Source organism: Balaenoptera musculus, chromosome 18 (genome assembly GCF_009873245.2).
Source record: "Balaenoptera musculus isolate JJ_BM4_2016_0621 chromosome 18, mBalMus1.pri.v3, whole genome shotgun sequence".
Taxonomy (NCBI): Eukaryota; Metazoa; Chordata; class Mammalia; order Artiodactyla; family Balaenopteridae; genus Balaenoptera; species Balaenoptera musculus.
Genome location: NC_045802.1, coordinates 3,464,841 through 3,477,610, shown reverse-complemented (window position 1 = coordinate 3,477,610; position 12,770 = coordinate 3,464,841). Strand labels below are relative to the sequence as shown.

At 39.2% G+C, this 12,770-nt stretch overlaps 1 protein-coding gene across 3 annotated transcripts in view; it reads right to left on the bottom strand.

Moving 5' to 3' along the window:
- Positions 1–12,770, bottom strand: part of NUP58 (nucleoporin 58) — a 34,432-nt gene that overhangs the window by 16,026 nt on the left and 5,636 nt on the right. For all 3 annotated transcript variants that reach the window (XM_036831162.1, XM_036831164.1, XM_036831163.1), the window contains exons 3-9: positions 9,884–10,033; positions 9,124–9,261; positions 7,333–7,443; positions 5,604–5,628; positions 4,296–4,361; positions 3,804–3,978; positions 368–447 (exon numbers count right to left, since the gene is read on the bottom strand). In XM_036831162.1, the coding sequence (XP_036687057.1) occupies positions 368–447; positions 3,804–3,978; positions 4,296–4,361; positions 5,604–5,628; positions 7,333–7,443; positions 9,124–9,261; positions 9,884–10,033 (745 nt within the window). The remainder of the gene's footprint in view (positions 1–367; positions 448–3,803; positions 3,979–4,295; positions 4,362–5,603; positions 5,629–7,332; positions 7,444–9,123; positions 9,262–9,883; positions 10,034–12,770) is intronic.

Genomic DNA, 12,770 nt, shown 5'->3' with positions numbered 1-12,770 from the left:
AAGTGAAAGAGTTAAACTATACTTAGTATGCCCTGTTTAAGGAAGGGACTATCATAAAGTATTTTTTAATTGAAAGTCCTTACGGGTATAAATGTAAGTTTCTACTATCTGCACAATGTAATCAAGTAGAATAGACCCTGTAAGTAATATGAAGTGCAACTGCATAATAGTGGGTAAAAGCTCAGACCTTAGCCTTCACTTACCTTTCAATGGGGACAATATACCCTCTCAGAGTTATTATGAGAGTTAAATTTAAAAATCCACATAAAGTGCCCAGACTTGCTACAAAGTAAACTAAAAATCCCTACCCTGTATACTGTTTTTACTGTTCTGCTTTTTTAAAGAGAGAAACATTTGTTTAACTTACTCAGCAGGAGCTGTATTTTCATGTTGGAGTCCAGGTGGTGTTTTCTGGGTTCTTAAAGCTATTTCAGCATTTTTTAACTCCTGATATAATAGAGGTTAAAAAAAAGAAAAAGCCAATTAAAAGTTAGGCTAAAAATACTAACTACCTCTGGACTGAAACTTCAACAATGCCATTCCCGGAGCTTCATATGCTGTGAGAACTTATTATGGATGAAGCCGCTTTACAAGGTGCTAAAACCTCCTTCCAGGCAAGACAAACGACACTTTTAACAAACTTTATAATAAATTTATGGTCTATTTTAAGAAACCATGGATTCCTGTAGGATTTGTGAAGTCAATTCATCCACAGTTAAAGATAGTGTTACTATTTTAAAATCTGTAATAATACAACTATAGAAAACACTATTTATAAAAAGCAAGGTAGTAGTAATAACCCTGAGGTTGATGACAGCAGCAGTTAACATTCTGGGTACTTACTTACTGTGTACCAAGCCCTGTGCTACAGGCTCTCCTTCTATTATCATGGTCACTCCTCAGTAACAACTCTATAAAGTGGGTGACGAAGTTACAGAGACATTAAGTAATTTGCCCAAGGCCACGCAGCTGGAAGACCTGAGACCTGAGTCTAGGGGCCCAATTTTTTATACCTCACACACTTAACCTCCCTTCCACTCCTCTTCAGTGCCACTCTTATCTTCCAGCCAATGGTTTTTCAAGACTCATAATGTGTCTAACTCACTTACACTCCACATTCCTATCATTTCATTGCTTCCGCAACCTCTATTTCAACGTCTATTTAAGTTTCCCTTATTTAAAAAGAAGTCTCTTATCCTAACTTTATGTCCCCTGCAGCAACTTCCTGCCCTCATTTTACTGCCCACCTGTGAAGTCTCTAACAGTCTCTAACTGTCCCTTCCACCTCCGTGTTACTCTCCACCGCAGGCTTCCGTCCTATGACTCCGGACACGGGCCCAGAGCCTGGACTGCCCAGCGCTGAGCCGCGCCTGGGTCTCACTGGCAGGGCTCCCGTAATGCTTAAGGGCCTGCAGGCCCTCCAACATGCCCTCTTCCTGCCTCCTCGCCTTCCGCTGTCACCCTGCCCCTTCCTCGCGGCCTGGGAACCACCCCCACAGCTCTCAAGGCTCAACTCTTGAGTGTGCCACTACCGCTGCATCCTGCTCCGGAGGGAGGCTGGACGCCCACTGAGCCCGCTGCACTCCGTCACACCTTGTCCCTGGAACACTTACGTGACTGCTTTAGCTCACTCTCCCTAGGATACTCTAAGTGTTTTGATCCCAAATGCCAGAGGAAGTGCTCTGCACATAACAGATGCTCAAAAAGGTTCTCTGAATTTGTGGATTCAGCAATATAACTTCAACGAACCATGTGGCACCTGCCCTGCCCACAGAAAACATTAACCACGCGACTTATCTGGACTCTTAAGTGATGTCCCCCAGACAGGGCATGTGAAAGACTTTACTTCCATAAGGTTCTGGTCTTCACAATCTCAACGCTGCTCCTTACCTCAGAATTGCTTTTATTTCCCAGACAGGCTTTCTTTGAACAAAAGGTTTTGGATTTAATAAGATGGATAACTCCTTCACTAAGGGAGTCAATATTTCTGTTTTCAATTGGCAATTTACGAGACTGTGGGTAGAGCACTAATTCCTGTGTATTTGAAATAAGAGAAACCACAGAGCAAACTCCTTTGAGATCTCCTATAAACTTCCCTCAACTCAACTCAGAAGCCATTTTCCCTTAAGGGGACTCTCGACTCCTACCCTCTTCTTTCTCAGTCTTTGGGCATTTCACTTACCCCACGAGACTTCAGTACTTTGGAGTTCTCCTTTTGTCTCTGAAAGACAAGTCTGGTTATGTGACAAGTGTCTCACAAGTGTTTGTGGATGGAATCACCCAGTGTGAGAGTTACAATGGTTCCCATTCTTGTGTTCATTTTTTTTCCTTGAGTTTGCCTCCTCTATTACTTTGATAATGACCTTGTGCATATAATTTCATAAAAATTTCACACATGAAATTTAGAATTTCCTATAATGTTTAATCAGAGTCAAAACACTCTCCACAGTCTAAAGGCTTAAGTAACATTCTGTTCCTCCTAGGAAATACATATCTGATGATAAGGGAAGAATAAGTGGGAAGGAAACATGGGGGAATACTTTATTCATATTTAACCAAAGAATTTGTAAGTGACCAGGAAACCTGAAAGCAGACAATAAAGCCTTTGAATCCTCTTTAAGTATCATAGTTTAGATTAGCTATTTTGGTAACACATTTATTAAAAATGTCACAAAGTATTCTCCAATAGTTGACTTAAAGACACATAAGCAGGTAAAAACTTCCAGTTACAAAATAAGTCTTGGGGATATAACCTACAGCATGGTGACAACAGGTAACAATACTACACTGTATATCTGAAAGTTGCTAAGACAGTAGATCTTAAAAGTTCTCATCTGAAGAGGAACAAAAAATTGTTAACTATTTGTGCTGATGGGTATTAATTAGACTTCTTGTGGTCATCGTTTCACAATATACACAAACATTGCATCATTATGTTGTACACCTAAAACTAATAACGTTATATGTCAATTACATTTCAATAAAAAAAGACACAAAGCACTTCACAAATTTTTACTTAAAATATTATCACTTAATTTATGAAGAGCACAGCACCCTGATAAACCCATTAAAAAGGCGCATATCACGTAAAGTTCATTAACAGATCAGGGAAAACTTCAGGGAAAGATTTCTAGATTGCCATGATCAGATCAAGTATACTGTACAACTGTGAAATATAAAACAAGTAAATCATCTATCATCATTCTTCCCCACTGATGTGAAGAAGATATTTTACGTCATGTATTATACCACCAGGACAAGAAGCAAGTAGACATTAGTGACTGAAGGTATCAGCCTCATTACCATTTTTATTAACCGAGACCTAAGAAAACTAGCAAGTCAATGGAACTTAATATCTATAAAGCATGATATAATTTATATTTAACCACTGACAGATTAAAAAAATGTGTTTTTCCCTCTTGTATAATATAATAATTTAGGCAGTAGGCATGCTTATGAAACAAAGCAGTCAGGAGCATAAGCTCTAGAGTTGGATTACCAGGGTCTGAATCTATGCTCTTAGAAACAAAGCTCTCTGTTTTCTTGTTTGAGGTAATAACAGTACCTACCTCATAGGACTGTTGTGAAAAATCACTAGGTTAGTATATCTAAATTGCTTAGAATACTGCCTTATACACAGTAAGCACTCAATAAAACCCAGTAACTGTTAGTATAGTAATTTAGAAGTACAGGCGCTATATGGTTTCCTTATAGCATGTCTGTATGAAGCTTCCTAATTTTAAAGAGACCTACCTCTGCCCGGAAGAGCATAAAGGGACCCCTACAGCGGCGCGACAGCCTACCTGAGCGGTCTCCACCTTCAGTTTGTCAACACTGAGGGCGCTCCTCTGCAGCCCGCTGGCAGCCAGCGACAGAAGCTGCTTCAGAGCTTTAATATCTTCCTGCACTTTAAGCATCGCTTTTGAAGACATTCTACTAATTTCTTCTTGGACTTGTTTTTGTTCCTTCACAAATTTCCTAAAAAAATAAATAAAACTGAGTTTAAAAAAGATACACCTTTGGTTTTATACAGAAAAATAAGTAGGCTGGTCAGAGTTTTACGTCCAAGTGTGTTAAGAAGCAACTATTAAAAATTCACCTACAGTTCACAGAATGGCAGTTACAGAATTTTAATTCCTTTATTTCTTTAACTCCATTGTTCTGCTTTCTCCCTCATTTCTAGAAGCACCACAGTGCTCCCCACGTTAGAACGCTCAGGAGGGGGAGAGGGTCCCCCGAAACACCTCCCGGCACTCCAGTCTGATTCGTCTGCTGACGACACCTCGCACACTTACTGCAGGCTGTCCACGTCCTGGCAGATGACAGCAGGCAGAGTCTCGTCCTTCAGTGCTTTACTATCCCTAAGAAAGATGCCACAGGTGCGTTAACATCAGAGAGCATAAAAAGCTGACGGCTCTGTATATCTTCTTTGGAGAAATGTCTCTTCAGGTCTTCCATACCTAGAGGTGATTCACTGTGTTGTACAGCAGAAACTAACACAACATTGTAAAGCAATTATACTCTAATAAAGATGTTAAAAAAAAAAAAAGCTGACAGCTGAGTTCTACAACAGTATGTGTTAAGATACAAGAAAACAGAGCAAATATTCCCCATTTACAGTCTTCTTGGATGATTTTGAAGTTCTTTATAAAGAACAATAAACTTCGTGATCTACAAAATAACTAACAATTCATCTGACATGGAGGTTTCTTTTCTAAGGAGACTGGCATCTATTATAAGTACACGTAGATACATTTGACTAAATGTTTAAGAACAAAATAAATAAAACAAAATAAATAAATTAAATAAAAAAATAATAAAACTTCTCACAATGAGTTGCTCACAATATTTTACAACTTCAATTTGTTCTTCAACAAAATAAGACCTAGGAGTAGCTTAAAAGAATGATGACTATTTAAGGAAGACAGGAATAAATGAAACTGGGCTGTAATGGTGGCAGCCGCAGATCTGTACAACTTCGGGGACATAACCCTGGGCAAACGGCAGGCTCTCGCCTCTTCTCCCTTTACGTAACAAGGCTAAAATACACACAAGATGTTTGGGAGGCTGGAGCTTCGTCATTTACTTACAAATGCTTTATTTAATGTAATAGAAATTATGTGAGAATACAATTGGCAAGAAAATAATGATCTTCAAATGTATATATGACGTACATGGAGGTTATTCTCCCTCTTCAACATCAGTGAATGGTGCTGGGACAGTAATTTATATATAAAATAAATGGTATACATACATTTTTAATTTGTATATATAAATAAAAAGTGCTCCGAGAGTAAAGTTCCATGAGTTGTTCAACATTTACTAAGTTAAAAAGACACATACATATATTTGTTTATCCATATTATTTGGGGAAAAGCCAACTATTTCCTAGGAAGAATTGGTTGTAAATTTTCTTAAAGATCTGACCTTCCATAATCTCTCCAGAGCCTATGCTTATTATTTTATTTTTGACGAAAACTTTAAAGAATTTTTCTTCTAAATACCTATAAGGTTCCATTTACTTCCAACCATACCATTGGCCTATAGTTTAATACGTAAAACTCTTTCATTAAAATATTTTAAAAGTCAAATTGTAGACTTACTCTGGTCTTGTTCCTGTTTTATCACCTAGAAAATTCAAGAAGCTTCGTGTAAAAATAGGTTATTTATCAATGTATTCCAAATACAAATTTTAAGTTAACACAAACTAAGGTATAAATAAAAATTGTTAAGGATTTCTTAGAATGCCTCTTAATAAACAGCATGTGATGTCACGACTTGTCACAAACTCTAAACACAGCATGTTACAGACATGTTTATGTACACATAAACACAGTTAGGTAGCTGATTTGCATCTATTTCTTTCAAGGGCAAGAATCTTCCTTTTTCAACTATCTTCCCTGAGAACTCTCCCTGCCGAGGAGTCTAAGTCCCGAGAGCTTCAGCTGACACTTTTTAAGGCCCCCTGAACAGGCTGCTCCACCTGAGTAAAAAAAAAATAAGCTGCTAAAACATCTAAGGCTATTTTTTGAATTATGGAGTTACTACAAAGAAAATTAAGTAAAAACAAGAGACAGGACCTTATGTTTAAAATTTTTCATTCGAAGAGAAATAAATCCAAATTTTCTAAGATCAAAAGGATTTTACCAACTTTTAGGATAGTAATTCACTCTTTAAAACAAGTATCTCCTACAATAAAACCCATGTCCAAGTTTTAAAATCCCTATACAGATATAGGACACTGAATATTTTACAACGTCATGCATTATGCCATTCTAAGCTCTTCCAAGCGGTTCAGTGCAGTGTGTATGCACGTGCTCCAGCTGAATATGCTTTCATCAGAAACAGAATCGGTGTTGTGAAACAAAAAACAAGCAGATCACACACACAGAACCAACAACCACAAGAAAACTGCAAAATGAATTTGGGTTGGAAAAAAATTTTTAAAGGATATTAGGCATGCCAAGAGCACAGCAAGAAGGGCATATTCACACTGGTTGGTGAGTAAATAAATTGGTAAAACCTTTCTGGAAAGCAATTTCACAATATATGCCAAGAGACTCCAAAATGTCCCTCCCTATAAGCCAATGATTCAATTTCTAGGTATTTGCCCTAAGGAAATAACCAAAATATGAACAAAATTTATAATAAAAGTATACAGCATCTTCTGTGTGCCTGGCTCTCCCAAGGTTTTACCAGCAGCAATCCTCGAACCAACCCCATGAAGCAGGGACTGTTATTTCCCCTACTTTACAAAGCACCGAGATAGCCTGAATAAGGTCACAGAGCCTGTGAACAGCTAAGCCAGGATCTGCAGCCAGCAAACCAGCTCCAGAGCCGACTCTTAACTACCATACTATGTTGCCTCTCTCTACAAGGATACCCAATACAGTGATGCTTCCCAGAGCGAAGATCTGGAAACAAACACTAACCGCAGGATGATGGCTGACTGCATGATGACATATCCATTCATAAAACTGACATTAAGCAGCATTAAAATATTTGTAAAGAATTACAGACACTGACTAAAACTTGTGATATATTACACGAGAAGGAATAGGTTACAAAACATGTACCATGGTCTCGATTTTTAAAATGCATATTAAAACACGCATTAAGATAGTTACCTAAAACATATGCACATACAAATCTGAGTTGTCTACAAAAATAAAATCTTAAATGCACAACACACACAAAATTTGTGAAATATAATGCAAACTTAAAAATAATACCTTTACTATTGAATATTTAACTAACAATCTTCCAGACGTAGGAATTTAAGTTCCCTCAACAGGACAGTTAGAACGTGAAATTAAGAGTAACATTACTTACTCTTTTTATCCGATGAGCTGCTAAAATCTAACCCTCCAAGGCCTTCGTTGCCTGCAGATGAAGTAGCTGCTGCAGTTCCCAGAGACAGACCTAAAGCATTCTGTCCAAGTCCTACAAACAAGCCAGATGCCACTTATGAAGTTCCTCAGTCTTTATAATGATTTCCCCACTGATCAAAGCACTCAAATACATTTAAGTTGGATCCCAGATTATTTTCATTCTTGATTTAGACAAATAGTAAGATACAAGTCTAGAGCATGCTTTGGACAAAGACTGATAATCTTGCTTGGATTCAATGGTATATGTAGTTTGAATAATGTGATTTTATTTATTAAAACTGCCAGAATATATCTGTTCATGGATATTTGTGGATACTCGATTTTACTTTTTTTTAAACCCTCTCTATCAAAGCAGTTTTAGTTTGCATATTTTCAGGTGAATACATCTTGTCTTCCAATCATGCTTTGGAATTCTATACTTTTAAAATAATCTAGTACTGGATGTGTTAATTAACTTGATGGGGGGGAAACAATGTATACAGTCAAATTTTCATGTTGTACACTTTAAATATCGCACAATTTTATTTGTCAATTATACCTCAACAAAGCTGGGGGAAAATAAATAAAATAATCTAGCATGAATTCATAAGATTTTAGTATAATATAAAGCAAACAGTTCTACTACTAATGAAATTTAAAGAACTGATAATTAAAGACTTGAAGTTCAAACATCAAGATTTCACATTCTCAAGTTTTTTTCCATTAAACTTAAAAAAAAAAAAAAAGTAAACTTCACTTATGTAAATCCTACTTCACAGACAAAAGGAACTGGAGCTAAACTCTAGTAATCTTAAGTCATCAGTGTGTACCTGTGAATCAAGTAGCAAAATTTCAAAGATCCTGCACTGGTAAATCATATAAGTCCATGCATTCTCAAGCTGACACAATTGTGTTCTTTTTAGGCAAGATGCTATTTACCTTAAAAACAGGAAACTGCAGGATATACTGGATAAGAGCATGGGATAAATGAAAACTGGATTTAAATCCTGACAACGTGTGAAAAAACACAGCTGAATAAATGTTATGAATTTTTAAAAAATCAGTGGCACCTTCAGGTTAACATAACCATAAAGTAAGCATTGAATATTGTGTCAAAGAGCCTAAGAAAAATCAGAACAGACCTAAAAACTCAATAACAAGACACAAAAACTACCCTCTAACTCGTTTCTATTATTTTCGTGTTTTGCTCCCATGGGAATCTTTGGGAAAGATGTTTAAATATTTATCCTGCAAAGAAATGTACGTTATAGTCATCTAATGATTTGGTTATTAGAAGACACCTACAAAATTTGACTATAATAAAATCATTTAATACTTGTTTTTAATGTCCTGACTTCAAAGCACTCTAACACCCTTTCCTAAGATCTATAACAGAAAGCCATTCCCAGAACCAGGCTTATGAGGTCAAGTTGTGTCACAGTGAATTTAGAGGCTAAACGATTCAAGACTAACCAACTGCCGTTTATTAAAAAGACAAACTTCTCTAGAATAGTTTACTGGCTCCGGAAACAGGCTCTTTCTTGCCTCCTTACCTAGTCAGTCAATGTTGAGAAAATGCATTTCTAAAATATGGCAATCATGTATGAACAACTTTATTTTATAATTCAGTTTTTACACTAAAAGGAAAACATAACGGTTCAAGAGACCACGTGATCTGCTCCAAAGACCAAAACAAAGACAGTAAATTTAAACACGAATATTTACTCTTCCGGAGAGTAAATATCACAGTTACCTGATGTCGCCGTGCTTGCGCTTTGGAAAAGCGGCCCTCCCAAACCCGTCAAGGCTCCCCCTAAAGAGAGGCCTGCGGGCGCGGTGGTGGCTGCAGCTGCCGTCCCGCTCAGGCTGCTCAGAGTGAATCCTGTGGACGCTGTAAGAAGTGAGCCCGTAAGCCCCCACCGAGCGTGAGCATCACAGCAAACACAAGACACGTCCTTAAAAACTGACGTCACGATAAACTTGGCTCTTGAGAAAAAACACTCACTAAATCTAACATTATATATACTTGAGAACAGAAAGAAATAGTACCTTTAAAGTAAAAACCAGTGACAGGAATAAGGGGTTTGGTTAATACCAGCATGGTATCAGCTAAGTGACTCCAGGCAGTAATAGAGTTTTCAACCCAGGCTACCAACTCCACACTCAAAACCGGATGAATCCTAAGCCAAGCAAGGTTTATGCAAACTCTTTATCCTTCCCTGTCACCAAAGTGCGCCTTGAAAACAAAGTAGACATCAACAGTTTCACATGGGCCCTCTCACCCGCTCCCCTGCTTTGCTCTGTAAAGAGACCAACTTCCAAGAGGGCCTCTGCTGCTTTAATGCTCAAGGCTGATCTTCACAAACCAGTAACTCAGTAGGTCAACACTGCTGAATGACTGAAATAATAATTCTCCCAAACTGAAGTTATCTTTACCAAAGGTGGATACCTACATTCACTGACCGAAATTAGAACTCAACCAGAAAATGCCACCCTCCCCCGACACGCCTCACCTGCAGGAGTCGACGTCAGAGCAGACGAGAGCGTGAGACCGCCAGCCGAGGCAGACGTGATGGGCAGCGCAAACGGCGTGGCGGACGCCGCGGGTTTGCTGAAGCCTAAGCTGAAGCCTGCCGTGGACGCAGACGTGGTGGCCGGCGGGCCTGTAAAAAAACATCCCAGCTTACCGTAGCTGCATGTGTATTATACAGGTATCAATCAGGAGCCTGGAAGTCTACTTCTCGTAGATGGAACAAAGGTATATGTACTTATACACTTATGAGAGAGAAAAATCATTCACCAAATCAGGGTGCATACTGAAGATGAAAATCCAATCTATGTGGTAATACTGAAATTCAATTTCAGCCCTACCTCTAGATATACCTAACATGGCGCTTCCCCCCTCCTTTCCTTTATACTCAGCAGCAAAGAGTCCTTCTTCTCCAGGACTATTTAAAACATCTTCTCTGCTGCCTGAAGCCCTCCTGCTCTGCTTCTGCGTCTGTCACTGCCCTCCAGTCCCCTCTGTCCGTCTCCCTCCTCGGTTCACCTCTTTTTATTTTTTTAATTTATTTACTTATTTTTGGCTGCATTGGGTCTTCGTTGCTGCGTGCAGGCTTTCTCTAGTTGCAGCAAGCGGGGGCTACTCTTTGTTGTGGTGCGTAGTCTTCTCATTGCGGTGGCTTCTCTTGTTGTGGAGCACGGGCTCTAGGTGCACGGGCTTCAGTAGTTGTGGCACGTGGGCTCAGTAGTTGTGGCACATGGGCTTAGTTGCTCCGCGGCATGTGGGATCTTCCTGGACCAGGGCTCAAACCCGTGTCCCCTGCATTGGCAGGTGGATTCTTAACCACTGCGCCACCAGAGAAGTCCTCGCCTCTTTTTATAAATTGAAGTATAGCTGATTTACATTGATTCAGGTGTACAGCAAAGTGATTCAGTTTTATATACACACACACACACACACATATATATTCTTTTTCAGGTTCTTTTCCATTATAGGTTACTACAAGACGTTGAATCTAGTTCCCTGTGCTATACAGTAGGTCCTCGCTGTCTATCTGCTTTACACATACTAGTTGTGTATCTCTGTTCACTTCTTAAATGATACTCCCTAAGGCTCCATTCTTGCTCCCTCACTTCCTGAAACATCTCACCCACTTTCAGAATCTCAACTAGGTTCATGGGTCTAAATCTACATCTACCTGAGTCTCCAAAGACTAGCTCTACCTGGATGTCCCTCTGGACCCCTACACATCTCCCTATAAAAAAATTTCCTAACTCCCCCACGGTCAATTTGGTTGCTCAAGCCAGAAATCATAATCATCCTTGACGTCTCCTCGCTCCCCTGTATTCTATCAGTACAAGTCCTGTCAATTCCACTTCAGAGATATCCCTGGATTACACACATCCTCAAAAACCTTAGTTGAGGCCATCTCTCTCTCAAGAACTATTATAATAACCTCCACGATCAGTCTCCTCTAATCTACTCTTGTAATTATCTCAGTTACTTTAAAAAAGAACAAAATAATATGCTGCTGATTCCCCCGACTTAAGGTTCCCACTAAGTCTATACATTAGTCTTCAGAATAGATTCTAAAGGCTTGGTACCCAAAAACCTTTCCTATGTGGTCCTAACCTGCTCCGCCAATCTCCTCTTCCTACCATGCCTACCCTCAGAATCCTAAACTCCAAGAGCAAAGCACCTTTGCTATTTCCCTGGATCCTTTAATGACTGGGCCTCTGCACTCTCCACTCCTGCCTGAACAGTGCTTCCTGCCCTGCCCATCAACAACTCCTGTTCTCCTCCTCCCCGGCCTTCCTAGTGCCTTTCATGCGCCTCTCAGCGCGCGTATCAGGTGACACCAGAACCCATCGCTTGGCACCCAGCGGCCCCTGACCTCATCAGGGTCCTCCACCACATTCCGCTGATACTCAACGATCAAGGCATTGTGTAGACTCACGGCCACAGCCAGGAAGGAGGAGTTACGCAAAGTTACTAAACAGAGAAATTATGAATGACCTGCACTTTGGCTTCTCCTGAAGGCACTGAAAGAAAAGAAGTCAGAAACTATGCTTCTGGATCGTCCTTGCCACAAGTGGAGGTCCCTGCAGAGTAACAGGCTTTGAAAACACGCATAGGCTCTAAAATCTCAGGAGAGGATCCAACTGCTTGCCCTTGTAACCAGTCCTGTACGAAACTTTGGTGGTAGACAGATGTGCTTTCTGTTGATAACAGGTAAGTAGCATCTAAGTGAAGCAAGTTCCCCAATAATTAATTTACTTCAATTTTAAGTTTACATTTAATTAAATTAAGTAATTTTAATTGAGGTTCCTCACTGTCCTCTCATCCTTTCACATTATTCCCTGGCATCCAGGTCAAGGCGCTGTCACCCTGGTTACCCACATTCCCTGCAGCATATCACGATAGAGAACCACGATATTTTTGAGCTGGAAGGGAATTCAGAAACTTTTTATTCCAATACCCTCATTTGAAAGATAACTAAAAGCTGCCAGATATGACCAGCTAAGGCCTCACAATTATTTAGAGGTACAGCCAGCGCTTAATTCCAAGACTTCTGGCCTAAAGTTTGGTTCTTTTTTCACTAAAAGGGCTTAAATGACTGAAAAATATAAATGTGAAATAAATTTTGACAGAAAAAGACAATTCTGTATTAAAATTTTTTTCTGAACTAAAAAAGGATTACATAATCATCGATGTTTTTAAAATAGTAAAATACTGAAAGGTTCTTTGAAAAGTATCTATGATCTATATTCAGTTCCTTATATGTTTCTTCTATAGCCCAGTTCTGTGAGAGATTAGGAAAGAGTAGAAAAACCACAGATCTGGGATCTTCCCTCAAAAATTCTTACTTGGAGTTAATCCTGTAGTTACAGCTGTTG